Source organism: Toxorhynchites rutilus, chromosome 2 (genome assembly GCF_029784135.1).
Source record: "Toxorhynchites rutilus septentrionalis strain SRP chromosome 2, ASM2978413v1, whole genome shotgun sequence".
NCBI classification, from domain to species: domain Eukaryota; kingdom Metazoa; phylum Arthropoda; class Insecta; order Diptera; family Culicidae; genus Toxorhynchites; species Toxorhynchites rutilus.
Window position 1 is genome coordinate 112,448,332 of NC_073745.1, and position 17,179 is coordinate 112,465,510.

At 40.1% G+C, this 17,179-nt stretch overlaps 1 protein-coding gene across 3 annotated transcripts; it reads left to right on the forward strand.

Moving 5' to 3' along the window:
* The first annotated feature begins 875 nt into the window (after positions 1-875).
* Positions 876-1,961, forward strand: LOC129771784 (uncharacterized). 3 transcript variants are annotated; one of them, XM_055775815.1, is made up of 5 exons: positions 876-971; positions 1,039-1,142; positions 1,204-1,279; positions 1,334-1,738; positions 1,797-1,961. In XM_055775815.1, exons 1-5 carry the CDS (start codon positions 876-878, stop codon positions 1,872-1,874), a joined length of 759 nt encoding a protein of 252 aa, XP_055631790.1. In that variant the 3' UTR covers positions 1,875-1,961. The 3 variants fall into 3 exon arrangements, with proteins under 3 accessions (XP_055631790.1, XP_055631791.1, XP_055631789.1); XM_055775816.1 differs by having other exon boundaries at positions 1,204-1,252; XM_055775814.1 differs by having other exon boundaries at positions 1,204-1,738.
* Positions 1,962-17,179: the final 15,218 nt, after the last annotated feature.

Genomic DNA, 17,179 nt, shown 5'->3' on the forward strand with positions numbered 1-17,179 from the left:
GTAACTGTCTTTCTGGTGAGTGGGTTTCGGGTAAATGTGACACAATCCTAATGTACACCTCAGGAACGCTAATTATTACACATTGTTGAGTTACTTTCTATTGTTTGTTGTACAAATAATAAACAACGGAAAGCAACTCATCAAGCTTTTTGATGGAATTTGTCTACCGACCATAAATTTAGTTCTACCCATGTGTACGTGTTAATGTGAACATAAACGAGTCCGGGTGCCAGAGAACCCCAATTTGGTGCGTTCCATAAAGGGCAGCAAACAAACTTCCGCTACATTGGGGACATATTTTAGCAATCGATAAACAAGGATGTTGTGTTCGTCTGTCCAGAATATGAAAAAACTGTCCGGAGAAAATTTATCCTGCCGATTGAATTTCCCATTTGGGATTTGGCAGTAGTTGTATGACACTGTGTTGGAAGAGCAGAATGGAATTTGGAACGGATTGTTCAGAGCAAGGGAAACAACTTTTCAAGTTTCAGTCGGGTGTGGGTTCAAATTAGCACCCGTTTTGTGTGCACCCTAATGTGTTTATCGGACTAGTTCGATTGAAAATGTGTGGGTGCAGAACAAACTTTTCCAATAATGTAACGATTGATGTAAATAAAATTGGCCCGAGAGAGTTGACCGAATGCGGTTTTATTTACAAAGCAAGGTTCTTCAACCGGAGAGTTGAATATGTAAACGTTTGTAATATTATAAGATTGTCTTCAAAGCTGATAGTGTACACTTTGTGATTATGTGTAGAAGATTATTTTCAATGTTATTTCTCACCTGTTTCGTTAATTTGGTTCCGCCTTCGCAGCAATTAAATTCAGATCTACGAATATTTAGGACACAGTATGCTTTGTTGGTAACATTACAAAATGTCAGCAAGAGATAAAATTGCATATCTCAGAAAAGAGCTAAGTCATGCGAAGGATGCACTGTGTCGCTCAGGAGAAGAAATAGAAAAACTGAAGGTAAAATTCTTGCTGTTTTACATTTGTTTCGAAAAATAGTGCAAATTTTTCAACGTCTTTATATAAGCAATTACTGAACGAGATGACACTTGGAAAACAAGATGTTCTCAACGAGTTGCATACCACACAGCAGGTGAACACCCGACTTGCTCGACGTCTGGACAAGCATAGGTTAATTTAAACCAATGGTTGAATCCTTATCGTCTCAAATAATTTATTACCTACGTCGCAGATACTACCTTTCAACTCTAACCAACGAGTTCCAGTATGAAATGAAGCAAGTAAGATCTATCCTAAAATCGATGCAGGTGACAAGTTTCTTGTTTCCACGCACAATATGTTTCGAAACAAAATTCTTCCAGAAATCATTACGCGTTTCCAACCGCAAGCTGACCCACCATATGCAATATTGTGTCCGCACGCGTTTCCAGCTGGGGAAAATGTTTTTCCGGATGCGATCAACTAAGCAGTGGTGCGAGAAACAACGAAATCGCTATCAGCAAATGTGTTTCCAGTTCGCAGAGTTTGTACGGGAGCAAAATCGAAACATGCAGTCCATTGTGGAGACCAAACTCAGCAACGAGAGCATATCCATGTGCCACAGGCAGTATCTGGATCTACTTACGCGCTGTTCCTTGCTCCTGCATGAGAACATGAATTTAAGACTATTGTCGATGCACAAACTGGACGAACAAGAGCAGAGCTCGAGTGGTGGCATGGATGTACCTGGTAGTCCGGCAAATTATGTTCTTTCAGGATCCGAGAAGGTGGTTATGGGCTCCATTGTTTGTGTAATGGTGAATAATGATTGCTCGATGATTGCAGGAGTGCGCTGGAGCGGACGAAAATAATGTTAGTGCAGACAGTTTGGATTCACTGAGACGACGTCGACATTCTGTTTAGAAGAAAAGTTTTCCCTAAACATAGTTAGTCTAAACAGTACATGTTACTTACTGATAATGAAAATAATTAAAGGAGCTTTTTTGTGTTTATTTCCACTAAATTATTTGAAACAGGATGAAATGGGACAAAGTGTGATAAAACATGTCGAACTATCTTAAATATTTCTCTCTCACATTTCACGTCACAAGCTACAATCGCGCAAAACGAGGGCGGCAAATTCGGACTGCAAAGCCAGCGTTCAACTTTAACTTCTGACGAAGTTGAAATTGTATTCTGAAACTAATTCAAAAGTGATTTCCACCACGATGGTCAACCTAGCACTAAGCTCGAGAAGCGCGGGCGATTCTTCCTCGAATCGGCTATTTTAAATAGGACAGCGATAATAGAACTTTACAAATGGAATGCTGATTGTGTAGCTCGCTTTTTAGATCTTTGCATTTCACCTCAAATGCCCTAAAAGCATTTACTTAACCGCTTTCCTCCGACGAGCGCGTCAACAACTCTGTACTGCAGGTACTGTGAAAAATGGAGAGAAGAATAAATGAGAGCAAATTTGAATTTTAATGGCACTCTGCTGGCAAGAGCTTCCACAGCTTTGCAAAGAATGCTGCAACGGAACAGAAAACTTGCCTCCTGAAACAGTTTCCTGCCAGTGTTGACGGGAGTCCGGTTTTATGGAGATGACTTGCTCGTAAATTTGGTAATTCTGCGTATTTATACAAAACTCGGGTAATCTATGCAGGGAAAAGAGAACGGAAATGGGAATTTCGCACAGTTGCAGTTTAAAGCGTCTGCAGCCTACGAGTTGCATATTCGGAGTGCTTGATAATAGTCTCCATAGCCAGGATCTACAATTGTTTTTAAATGCGATTGAATGAAAAGTTCGAATGGAGATAAATAAATAATCATATTCAGGAAATGACAAAAATATATAGGAGAGAAGAAATAAATATCAGCGCAGGTCAATCTGTTTCCGTTCATGCTTTGAAAAATGTCGATTTCGATAACTTTTTTTGTTGTGTTTCATTCACAAAAATTAATTCATATTCTGGAAGATGTAGACTTCGATATATGATATTTAACATTTTATCGCCCCGTCACCCAGACCTGGGTGACACTTTCAATTTGAATAGAATTTTTAAACGGAATTTGATAGAATAGGCACTTAGATGTAAATATAGGATCTGTAGAATAATAAAAAAATCAATGTTTATCTGTAGGGTTGTCTCACATCAATAGAAATTTAACCCCCTCCCTGTTGACCGATTGATCTTGAATTTGGAACACGCCTGCTGTCGTTATAAACTGCGTATTCCATGATCTTTAAAATCCAAGATGACGGCCGCTACAAAATGACGGACTACATACTTTATCAAGACCCCATCAATATGGGTATCAAATGAAAAGGCTTGACTATTAGAACACAGTTATTTATGAAAAATGTGAATCCAAAATGGCCGCCATCGTAAAATGGGACATTTTTTACAATTCATCAATACGGGTGTCAAACCCTTTCGTTTGACACTTGACTAGTAGAACATACTTATTCGTGAAAAATCACATCGAATCAATATCTTTATGTCGTCTATAGTAAGTTCTTCTAACATATCGTCCAGGTCTTCACTTGCGTATAGTTCCTCAATATCCGAATCGGAACTCGATGAGATAATACTCGAAATTTTTGTTCTAACGCTTCGCACTATTTCGTCGTCACTAATTCCCTCGCTTTCAGATTTAAGTGCGATTCACATACAACATCCACGTCACGTTCGTCACGTTGCGTCAATTATTCTTCCAAGCAGTTCTTATGCAAACATTCACATACATCGGCAACGGCAACTTCGACTTGCCGTTGCTGTTGTATGTGAATGCTTCAATAGGAATTGCATGGAAGAATAATTGACGCAACGTGACGGGACGGAACGTGAACGTGACGTGGATGAGGTATGTGAATCGCGCTTTACTATTACGCCGTCCGGTGAACATTTGGAGGATGAGAAAAAAAATACATTTGCGTTTACGAAAAAACAGGAAGTGGGTTATATCTATGGTATAACCACAATGGTGACGTAGGACTATCGTTGATTTAGTGATCATTTGTTTGAAGTTGAATCTGAATTCATTCTGAATGAATGAATAAATGAATATTTGGGGGACTTCGAAAACGAGGTACAAGGTTTTATACATCCAATATTGGATACGAAAATATACTACTGATGGGGAAGAATAATCTTCAAAGGCTATCCTGCTAATTGCACTTGATTGAAAAATCACAGAACTAAATGTATTTGGTCGCAGTATTATATGGACAGAAAACATAAAAATAAACTCTTTCGCTTGAATGTAATTTTCAATTACAAGGGAAACTGGCTGATTATTTTGCAGCAACGACATCTTTCCAGATTCTCCTCGATTCTTCTCGAAATCCAACAGTGGTTAATGCTAACTCGATAACCACCTGTTAATGGCACTTGAGTTAAAAATATTTGGTCGCTGTGTTATATGGTTAGAAAACATTAAAATAAACTCTTTCGCATTAATGTATTTTTCAATAGGAAGGGAACTGGCAGATTATTTTTCAGCAGCGATTAGATCTTTCCGGAATTTTCTTGATGCTGAATGGCATCCAAACGAAACAAATTCCACGCGTGTATGTGTGTGTGGCGGCTGCTTCGATGTCTTCCCGGGGAACAGTTTTTCGATGCTGATACTCTCTTGCTCACCTTTTCTTCTCCTTCTGATGGCTCGGCTTTTCTGCCCTCCCTCACAGTTCCAAACAAACTGCATCTCTTTCAGGTCAGGTCAGACCAGGTAATGAATCCCTCGATCCCTCGCCGTCCAGCTCGTCGAGCACGTTCAGCTCGTTCAATCATCCAAGTTCAGGGGCCTATCCAAGTTGCGCAATTATTATTCTTATTCTCAGAAAAAAAAGTTGCAACAACTTGCTCCTTCTTTTAGTTTTTTATCTACCAAGTGCAAAGAACAATGAAAACGAATCACGTGAAAAGTCGGAGTTGCCAAATGTAAACTATATATGATGATTATTTTCCCACAAAGAGACACATGTTCTCAGTATGATATATTCACAGAATATTCGCAATCGATTGAATAGAATGATCCATTTTCTCCAATAAAATTGTAGTTATTCATCGGCATCGGATATAGTATATAGGGCAAGTACGTTTGGTTGAATATCATTTTTATTATAATTGGCAACACAGTATAATTGGCTGAAAAATTATTTGTATAAGTTTTCTATTTAGCAGTCGGTTGATTTCATTCCGATTCAACAGAAAAGTGGTCCCGAATCGAACCCGAATTCGTTATTGCCCTCTTATTTCTCTAGCAAACCGACAGTTGAATTTGGACCCAGCGACGAAAGTGTTAAGGAACCGTTGAATTTGAAATCAAATGATTCCTATAGACTTTTATTCCATGGACAGATTTCTACCGAAAAATAGGCTCTGATATTGTTCAAATCTTGTGTGTACAGAATAATTTTGGACAAGTACTTTTATTTTGTGTTAGGGGTGCACCATTCTTATTTAAGGTGGCCTTAAAAATTCAGTTTTTTGACAACTTTAAGATGAACCATTAGTTTTACTTTTGGGGTGCATCTTATCATTTGTTATTTAAATACATTTCATTTATTGATAAAATATCAAACATCAACCAAGCGGGCTAAATGTTCGAAATGTTGAAACATTAATATATTCGTCGAAATCAGCATTAAAAATGAGGAAAGGTAGTAAAGGCTTTTTCAATAAGAGCGCTACAAAAGATTTTTTTTAATAAAACAAAAACGGTTTTGGATATCAATTAAATTCTTTATCCATGTGAAAGTATATTTGATGCCATTATACATGGAACTCGATTTCGTTTACATGGACACCACGGGCACGCTTGCAGAAGTCCAGACGCTGAACCCAATTTTCGACGGTTTTCATGCAAAAATTGGCCGATACTGCTGCAATTTCACGTTCGATATTCGTACGAACTTCATCAATCGTCGCTGGCTTTTTAGCATAGACCGTAGACTTGACTTAGCCCCACAGGAAACAGTCTAACAGCGTCAAACCGCACGACCGAAGCGGCCAATAGACTGGGCCATTTCGTGGGATAACACGCTCACCAAACTTGGTTTTCCATAAATCGATTGTTAAATTCGCTGTGTGGCTTGTGACGCCGTCCTGTTGAAACCACATAGTGTCCAAGTCCATATAATCCAATTCGGGCCAAAACTATTCGGTTATCATTGAGCGGTAGCGATTCCCATTCACGATTCCCATTCCCATTGATCATCAAGGAAGAAGTACGGTCCAATGACGCCGCCGGACCATAAACCGCAGCAAACCGTATTTTTTTCGGGAAGCAATGGTGACTCATGGAGTACGTGTGGATTGCTGTCTGACTAATAACGCATATTTTGCTTATTGAAGAGGCCATTCAGCCAGAAATGAGCCTCATCGCTGAAGATGATTTTTCGATGAAAATCCGGATCATTTTCAGGTTGTTGCGCAGCCCAATTCACGAACATACGACGCTTCTGGTGGTCAAGCGGCTTCAATTCTTGCGTCAATTTGATCTTGTAAGGATGATGTAGGCCAAGATCTTTTCGCAAAATTAGCCACAACGACGTCATAGAGATGCCCAACGCTTGAGAACGTCGTGTGAGAGACAAATTTGGGTCTTCCTCAATTAATTCGCTAACTACAGCAATATTCTCGACACTACGGGTACTTCTTTGTCTCACTGGCACGGAAACATTTTGTACTGTACATGTGGATTCAAATTTTTCCACAAGACGCTCAATTGTTGATCTGGCAAGACGATTATGACGACCATAAATTTAACCGTAGCGCTCTTAAAGTTGAGGCTATGACTCCAAATTTCGGTTGTAAATATTCATAATTGACTCGTTGTTGGATCGTACATCTTTCCATGATGAAATGGCAAACCTTACTGAAGAGAAATGTCACGAAAGCGAGAAAAAATATGGCGTCGTTTGCTGTCCCTATCGGTCTACTTTTGTAGCGTCCCTATTGAAATACCCGTTATTTGAGACATGTAATCGAGCATTGCAGAAAATAATCAATTCATTAATTTGAATTCGAACGAACAATTACTATCAGTCATGCTGGACAACGCTTCTCTTCACACGAATATCGCGGGCTCATGAACTGCTTTAACGAATGTTTCATTCGTACGGATCTTTTCTCACTGTATCCCTTCCATTCGATTGAATAACCGCACTTTCATTCAAGCCGCTCGTCATGTTGTTATTTGAGATTTACATTTGTCCCTCTCAATTGAACTAGTGATCGAGACTCAATAGGCACCCGAGGATGCTATGGTTTGTTCCAGAGAGAAAAAGAGGAACAGCCCGGCGAGAGTGATTTTTTGACGTAGAACTACGTGTTTCAGGAAGGGTGCTAAATCAGAAAACAGGCCACGTTTTTATGAAGTATAGTTAACATCAATAACTATTTCCACAGCGAACGGATTCTGATGATTTGCATACCAATCGAATCGAACATTCTCTAAGGCTTGTTTGATATGCCACACATTACAATTCCCTAATCCCTAAACAGTTTCAATTTATGAAAACTGGAGGCATTCCCATTTTCCCGTACATTTGTTTTGCCGATTTGTGTGCTTTCCATACCGTACCGTTAGAAAAGAGTAACCAATACACTCGTTTCTCTCCGCTTTCAACTTATTTGGAATAAATAAGCCATCCACGATTTAAAAAAAAAAATTGAAATATTGTCCAGTTTTATCCCGTTTTTTCATATGGTTGCTTCATTTTATCAAGTTTTCGTAAAATATATTCATTATGCATAAACATTCTCCCTCACCCTTCCTATTCCTTGACCAATTTTGTTTTTTTTTTTTTTTTTTGACATTTTTCGTTCGATCGATCCAAAGTGTATTTTTTTCTCTTCTTACGCACTCTCAGTGTTATTTTTCTCCTGCTTACACATCCGAAAATCAATACGGTTAGCGAGCAGTGCGTGGGATATCTTACCAAGCAGCAACGTGTTACAATGTCAATATGTTCTAGGTCCTCCAAAACATTCTGAAGTTCAGACCAATTGATCTACAATGACGTGATAGGTCTTCCAAATCATTCTAAAACTCAGAAGATCATAGTCTCAATGTGCTCCATATTTTTAATTGATATGAATATGAAAGTAATCTTCCTTCCGTTTACATCAGTCGACCATTTGACGAAATGAAACTCCGAAAATCTCATGTGTTACAACATGTGGGAAAGATTATTTTTAGGTATCCTGAAAAGGAAAACCTGTACAATTAATTGGATCGGCTGTACATTCTATTATTTATCGCCTCTTTTCCCATCGAATTCCAATTGATACGATGGAAAATCAACTGTGGTAAACCTGAGAAGGTAACTGAGAGAACTTCTGGAAAATTAATCATCCCAGTGTTATTCATAGCGTATACACTTTATAGAACTCCATTCGCGACGGTGGAGAGTTATTATTACACCCAAACTAGCGTTGGCAGAAAACATGTCATCTTTGGCAGAAAAGATGCAATTTCCTGTGCATGAGAGTCAAATGTGCAAATAATGAGCTATTTTAAAAGCTTAAAAATGGTTTGTATGTATGCGAGCAGACATCTCTTTCTGTTTTATTTTCTCTTTTCATTTGGGATTGTGCAAAAAAAAGTTCATACGACGTCAATGGGGATCGAACCAAGGCCGGCTGGAATGCAAAGTTACTTTACACGACCACGCTATCCATATAGCTGCCAGCGCTATTATAAGGGAGCGTGATAATATTACACCTCATCATAAAATGAAGTTGGAAGTTGTTTTCATATTGGCTCTAGCATATATATTATACAAATGATTTACATGTATTGGGGATTAGAACATTTTATGTTATCTTTCAGCTCATTTTATGTAATAAATCGGGATTCCAGAACATGTGCTAAAAATTAACTTTGGGTGTAGGAAACCTGGAAAGATAACCAGAAGAACTCTAAAACTAATCGGACCGGCGATATATCGAACTCTAATCTGGAAGGGGAGAGTTATCTTTTGGAAACCTGAGAATCCGAGAGAACTCCTCTAGAATTCTGAAGATATTATGCATGGCGCGGGACGGAGGAGAGTTATTTTTTGATAACCTGAGAAGGTAACCGAGAGCTCCTCTAAATCCAATGTTCCCGGCGATATGTTCCGTTATCGATCGTGCGTACTCTGCATCGAACTTCAATCGCAACGGAAGAGAGTTCCTCTAGGTAGTAGCCACGAATAGCAACTTACAACCGTTCTCCTTATGGGCTTTGGGATGTTCTTTTTCGGACTTGCTACTACAGAGATCCGTCATTCGCAGGAGAAGTTTTGACGTAGGACTACGTCTTTCGGGAACATATTGGGGCACAAATTGAAAATCGAAAATCGAGCACATCCTGAAAATTGTCCAATTTCAAACGCTTATTGCTCAGTCATTTCATGATGGATAGATGGAATTTTCGCGCCAATCGATTTCGGCACTCCATAACCATTTTTTATATTGAAGAAAATAATATATGTCATGAAACTAACTATCGAACAATTGAAAATCTCAACCCCTATCCTAACGGAAATACCCACTTCTGATTGGTCGATATTGACGACATATGCGGCGGGTCCCTAACAGAGACATCAAAACTAAGCTGCCTGGGGGAAATCGGCATTGCAAATACATGAAATTAGGGGGAGTTTTTGTTTCTACCGAAATGTATTCCCTAACAGAGATATCAAAACCAAGCTGCCTGAGAGAAATCGGCATTGCAAAAACATGAAAGTAGGAGTAGCTGTTGTTTCTACCGAAATGTATTCCCTAACAGAGACATCTAAACCAAATCATTATCAAATAGTTAAAAATGGTTTGTATGTATGCGAGCAGACATCTCTTTATGTTTTATTTTCTCTTTTCATTTGGGATTGTGCAAAAAAAAGTTCATACGACGTAGATTGATTGGTTCGACAACTCGCAAGCAGATCGGACAAGTTATTAATCGATCCAACAAAGGTGTTTTTGACGTAGGACTACGTCTTTCATTTCTATACCGGGGTGTAAAATCAAAGTTTCGAAAACGAAAGCGTTACGCCGGAGACCGAGATTTTGAGCGTTAATAGCTCCTAAACAACTGAACGAATTGGTATGAAAAACACTTCATTCAAAAGATAAAATGTCTACGCGTTCTATACTTGGTACTTTCTGATCCAAAAACTTGTTTCAATAGTATTAAATTTGCTTTCAAAACATGCTATTGAAATCACCAATCCGTATATAAGCGAGCGCCGCTCGGAAATCCACTCAGTTCTAATTGAACAGCGATTGGAGCATGTTGTCGCTGTTGAGGTGAAGCTCTTCATTTATCATGAAAGCGCGGATGAACGGTGTCACCACGAGTCTGTTTGTGCACCTTAGGCCAGAAGGGAATCCATCAGGAGGAGAGTGATGCCACAAACGGTTCCCCGGGAAGATCTCGAAGCAGCCGCTACAAACACACACACACATACACGCGCGGAATTCTTTCCGTTTGGATGCCATTCAGCATCAAGAAAGATCCGGAAAATAATCTGCCAGTTCCTCTGGGAATTTAAAAATACATTCATGTGAAAGAGTTTATTTGAATGTTTTCTATCCATGTAACACTGTGATCAAATACGTTTGGTTTTGTGATTTTTCAATCATTTCAATTTTCAATAATCGCAATTAACAGGATAACTTCTGAAGATTATTCTTTTCCATCAGTAGGATATTTCCGTATCCAATATTGTATGCGCTCGCAATCGATTATTGCTCAGTCGCCGAAAGTTCCGAGCTCAGAGAGTTCATTCCCCTCTAGTTTGCCTTCCAAATTGCCATCGTAAACCACGCCTTCTCTCGATTCAATCACGCACAAAAAGCATACTTAAGCGATATTCTGGTGGTGAGACGCATTCATTTTTCGTGAGGATATCGATAAGACAACATCGTTGCCTAACGTGCTGGAGGAGGTGGACGGCGAAGGTTCGACACATACACGCGCAGAATTCTTTCCGTTTGGATGCCATTCAGCATCGAGAAAGTTCCGGAAAGATCTAATCATTGCTGGGAAATAATCAGCCAGTTCCTCTGGGAATTTAAAAATACATTCATGTGAAAGAGTTTATTTGAATGTTTTCTATTCATGTAACACTGTGACCAAATATTTTTCAATCAAGTACTATTAACAGGTGGTGATCGAGTAAGTATTAACCACTGATGGGCTTCCAGTATCGAGGAAAATGTGGAAATATCTAATCGTTACTGAAAATAATCTGCCAGTTCCTCTGGGAATTTAAAAATACATTCATGTGAAAAAGTTTATTTGAATGTTTTCTATCCATGTAACACTGTGACCAAATATGTTTCAAGCAAGTGCTATTAACAGATGGTTATCGAATTAGCATTAACCACAGGTGGGCTTCCAGTATCGAGGAAAATGTGGAAATATCTAATCGTTACTGAAAATAATCTGCCAGTTCCTCTGGGAATTTAAAAATATATTCATGTGAAAGAGTTTATTTGAATTTTTTCTATCCATGTAACAATGTGATCAAATACATTTGGTTTTGTGGTTTTTCTATCAATCGCAATTAACAGGATAGCTTCTGAAGATTATTCTTCCCATCAGTAGGATATTTCCGTATCCAAATTGTATGCGCCCGCAATCGATTATTGCTCAGTCGCCGAAAGTTCCGAGCTCAGAGAGTTCATTCGCCTCTAGTTTGCCTTCGTAAACCACACCATCTCTCGATTCAATCACACACAAAAAGCATACTTAAGCGATATTCTGGTGGAGAGACACATTCATTTTTCGTGAGGACATCGACAAGACAACATCGTTGCCTAACGTGCTGGAGGAGGTGGACGGCGAAGGATCGACACATAAACGCGCAGAATTCTTTCCGTTTGGATGCCATTCAGCATCGAGAAAGTTCGGGAAGATCTAATCATTGCTGGGAAATAATCTGCCAGTTCCTCTGGGAATTTAAAATTACATTCATGTGAAAGAGTTTTTTTTAATGTTTTCTATCCATAAAATATCCATATAATACATTTGGGTTTGTGATTTGTCAATCAAGTACAGTTAGCAGGTAAGCTTCTGAAGATTATTCTTCAGAACAAGGTGTTTCGTATCCTATATTGGATGCATAAAACCTTGTGCCTCCAACGTAACGCTCTCGTTTTCGAAGTCTCCCAAATATTCATTTATTCATTCATTCAGAATGGATTTAGATTCAACTTCAAACAAATGATCTCTAAATCAACGATAGTCCTACGTCACCCTTGCGGTTATACCATAGATATAACCCACTTCCTGTTTTTTCACATCGAATAATCGAATGTGTCGAATGTGAAATTTAAAGTGGTGCGCGCTGAGGATCCAAATCAGACACATTCATCACACACGCCACACAGCCGCGGCAAGTAGAAATTTATTTTTCTTTTGTTTCCCTATCATTCCTTCTTCCTTCTGTGCACGATATACACCATTGTTCAACTTTGTGTTAACCAAATCGGCAAACGTTGGCATTAGGGGTGATCATTATTTCTTATATACCGTTGAATTTTTATTGGAGCTTTTTTTCATTTTAGCATTTTATTTGACATAAAATAAATCATAACCTTATAAAAAAATATTTTTTTTTTCACTCATTTATTTATTTTGAATCATTATATTCTGTTCATATCGAACAGTTGACCGATTTTTTTTATATGGCTGAGGGCGGGAAGGATCCCCCATCGACGCCATTGAATATTTCCAATACCGAGCCTCCTCCTGAAGAGCAGGAAGATGAAGCAGAAGTTGAGGAAGAAACTTCTGTATATGAAGTTGGAAGTTCCGAAGATGAGGACATTGACGAAAAACAGGATTTTCGTCCAAAAGAATACCATGAAGGCTCCAAAGGCCCATTCATTGTATACTTTAGACGAAAATCTAAACCTCTCAATGTCATTCGTATCTCGAAGGAACTTACTCAGAAGTTTTCTGCAGTTACCGAGATTACACGGATGGGGCCAGACAAACTACGAGTTGTCGTCTCAAGCAGGACCCAAGCGAACGAAATCACGCGCTGCGACCTCTTTGCGATTGAGTATCGCGTATACGTGCCCTGTTGCAACGTCGAAATAGACGGCGTAATAACCGAAAAGGGTTTGACTCGAAAAGAGATTATCGATGGTGTCGGTCGCTTCAAGAACTCTTCACTAAAAACTGTGAAGATTCTTGCATGCGATCGACTGAAATCTGTGTCACAAAATGACAAAAATGACAAAAGGGTTCTCAATCGGACAAACTCTTTTCGTGTGACTTTTGAGGGTTCCGCCCTTCCAAACTACGTTGCAATAGGTGCACTTCGTTTACCTGTTCGGTTGTTTGTACCCCGGGTAATGAAATGCAACAAATGTATGCAACTCGGTCACACGGCCGCCTATTGTTGCAATAAAAAACGTTGCGTAGATTGTGGAGACAGCCATGATGAGAATCCTTGCGCGAAAGAGCACAAGTGTCTTCATTGCGGCGGGACCCCTCATGATCTTATCCAATGCCCGGTGTACAAACAACGAGGGGAGAAAATCAAGCGTTCCTTAAAGGAACGTTCCAAGCGGACTTATGCAGAAATGCTTAAGAATTCCGTACCAACGAATCAAGACAATCCCTACTCCATTCTGCAGAACGACGAGCCTGTTGCTGACGCTCCCAATGCAGGAAGTTACGGTACATCGCAGGGTGCCGTCAGGAAAAGAAAAATTACTTCTTTTCCATCACTCCCCAGAAAGACGACCGAAACTTCCCAAGTTGGAATGAAAACTCGAATTGAACGTGCTGAGAATAGACCGAAGCAAGTACCTCCTGGTTTAAGCGGTTCTTCTACGCACCAGGGGTCCTCAGCACTTCCCGGAGCAGCACCCACCCCGTCTGTTCCATTTTCGCGGTCGAGGCAACAGCCACAATCTGGTTTGCTTGCGCTTTCTGACCTGGTGGACAACTTTTTAAATGCTTTAAATATAAATGACCCTCTTAAAAGCATAGTATTATGTTTGCTTCCGTTTGTGAGAACATTTTTGAAAGAAAAATGTGGTTTTTTAGCAGCGTTCATTTCCCTCGATGCCTAATTCAGTGCAACAGGTCAAGGATTTGACCACTGTAATACAGTGGAATTGCAGAAGCATCATCCCTAAACTAGATCAATTTAAATTTTTAGTTCATAGTTCTAACTGTGATGTATTTTCCCTCTGTGAAACATGGCTTTCTTCAGCCGACGAGCTGAATTTCCACGATTTCAACATTATTCGCCTCGATCGAAATGACTCGTTTGGTGGCGTACTATTGGGGATCAAAAAATGTCACTCCTTCTATAGAGTCACTCTCCCATCGATGACAGGCATTGAAGTTGTCGCTTGCCAGACACAAATCAATGGCAAAGACTTCTGCATTGCCTCGATATATATTCCTCCAAGAACCATGGTCGGCCGCCATCAGTTTTTTGATATCATCGAGGCATTGCCGGAGCCGCGGCTAATCTTAGGTGACCTCAACTCCCATGGAACAGCATGGGGGTCACACTACGATGACAGCCGTGCCACGTTGATTTATGATCTGTGCGACAACTTCAACATGACAGTTTTAAATACAGGGGAAGCAACTAGGATAGCCAACCCTCCTGCACGGGCAAGTATGCTAGACATATCACTTTGCTCTTCTTCGTTATCCCTGGATTGCACGTGGAAGGTAATCCAAGATCCCCACGGTAGTGATCACCTGCCAATAATTTTATCGATCGCCAATGAATCAGGTTCTCGTGAGTCAGTCGATATTGCGTATGACCTCACGAAAAATATTGACTGGAGAAAATTTGCAGAAACAATATCTGAAGCACTTGTTTCAATGCATGAACTTCCTCCACTCGGAGAGTATAACTTTATATCGAGTTTGATTTACGAAAGCGCACTTCAAGCTCAAAAGAAACGTGTTCCTGCTACCACTTTCCGACGTCGTCCTCCATCACTTTGGTGGGACAAGGAGTGTTCAAAGGTCTACCTTGAAAAATCATCCGCTTTCAAAAAATTCAGGTAAACTGGATTAGTGGAATGGTTTCGAAAGTACCAAGCTCTAGAAGCCAAACTAAAAGGTCTGATTAAAGCAAAAAAGCGTGGATATTGGCGGAAATTCGTCAATGGTTTGTCAAGGGAGACAGCTATGAGCACTCTTTGGAATACGGCTAGGAGAATGCGTGGCTGGAACCATACAAATGAAAGTGAGGAATACTCTGACCGTTGGATTTTCAAATTTGCAAGAAAGGTTTGTCCCGATTCCGTTCCTGCACAAAACGTCGTACGCGACATTCCGCTCCAATGCGATTATGAGAATTTTTCGATGGTAGAATTCTCAATTGCCCTCCTCTCATGTAACAATTCAGCTCCGGGGTCGGACAAGATTAAATTCAACTTGTTGAAGAATTTTCCCGACTTGGCGAAACAGCGTTTGCTGAACTTGTTCAACAAGTTTCTGGAGCTGAATATTGTCCCGCATGACTGGAGACAAGTGAGAGTGATAGCCATACGAAAACCCAACAAGCCGGCTTGCGATCACAACTCGTATAGGCCGATTGCAATGTTATCCTGTATTCGTAAATTGTTAGAGAAAATGATTCTACTTCGTTTGGACAAGTGGGTTGAAGCGAACAATTTGCTGTCAAATACGCAGTTTGGCTTCCGCCGAGGTAAAGGGACGAACGATTGTCTCGCGCTGCTATCTTCTGAAATCCAAATCGCATTTGCTCGTAAAGAACAAATGGCTTCCGTTTTTCTCGATATCAAAGGGGCATTTGATTCAGTTTCCATGGAAATTCTCTCAGAGAAACTTCATAATCGTGGACTTTCGCCAATTCTGAATAATTTCCTGTACAATTTACTCTCAGAAAAGCACATGTTTTTCAATCATGGCAGCTTGAAATCTTCTCGATACAGTTTTATGGGCCTACCACAAGGCTCCTGCCTAAGCCCCCTCTTGTATAGTTTTTACGTCAATGATATGGATGATTGTCTAACTAGAAACTGCACGCTGAGACAACTTGCAGACGATGGAGTTATTTCCATCACCGGTACTAATCCCGCCGTTCTGCAAAAATCCTTGCAAGATACCCTGAACAACCTGTTCACGTGGGCTCTCAAGCTGGGTATCGAATTCTCTACGGAGAAAACCGAAATGGTCGTTTTTTCTAGGAAGCACGAACCCGCCCAATTCCAGCTTCACCTATCCGGTAAAGCGATCAGGCACTCGATGTTTTTCAAATACCTTGGAGTATATTTTGACTCTAAATGTACCTGGGGGAGACACATTGCGTATTTGAAACAGAAATGCCAGCAAAGAATCAATTTTCTCCAAACAATAACCGGAACATGGTGGGGCGCCCATCCAGGAGACCTCATTCAGTTGTACAAAACAACGATATTATCAGTGTTAGAATATGGCAGTTTTTGCTTCCGATCAGCTGCCAGGATTCATATTCTCAAGCTGGAGAGAATACAATATCGTTGCTTGCGTATAGCAATGGGGTGTTTGCATTCGACACATACGATGAGTCTCGAAGTCTTGGCAGGAGTACCCCCGCTTACTCTTCGATTCACAGAATTATCCTACAGATTTCTCATCCGTTGCAAGATCATGAATCCATTGGTGATTGATAACTTCGAAAATCTACTCCAACTGACTCCTCAGTCAAGTTTTATGTCTTTGTACCATGATTTCCTTACCCATGAAGTGCACCTGATCTTCTGCTTCATCTATTACTGTTCCTCAGAAACGCCGATGTCAACGTTTAATGATGTTTCCTTCGTTGTGCCCCCGTTTCATATCCCTCCTATCCGATCGATAAACTTTTACTTAGTCGCGGTAATACATACACACACTCTTTACAGATACACGGGCCAAAGGTTGTGCAGTCCACTGATCATTCAACAAGAGCCAAAGGTTGTACCGCTCATGACAACTCTACACGAGCTGATGTTTGCGCCGGCTAGTGACCATTCTATCCTGGATTCCTCGAGTCGAGAAGACGCACCACGCTAGATATGGGGTACAGACTAGGGGGCGTTGCTGATTAATGGTCAGCTGCATCCCAAAAGGAAGTATCCCGTGTCGGGCACAGGTACAGAGCATTGGAGACAGCAACATCACAATTACGAAAACACTTGTAATACTAACCTCGAGCCAACCGCGAGTAATCGGTTACATATTACTAACATAGTTAT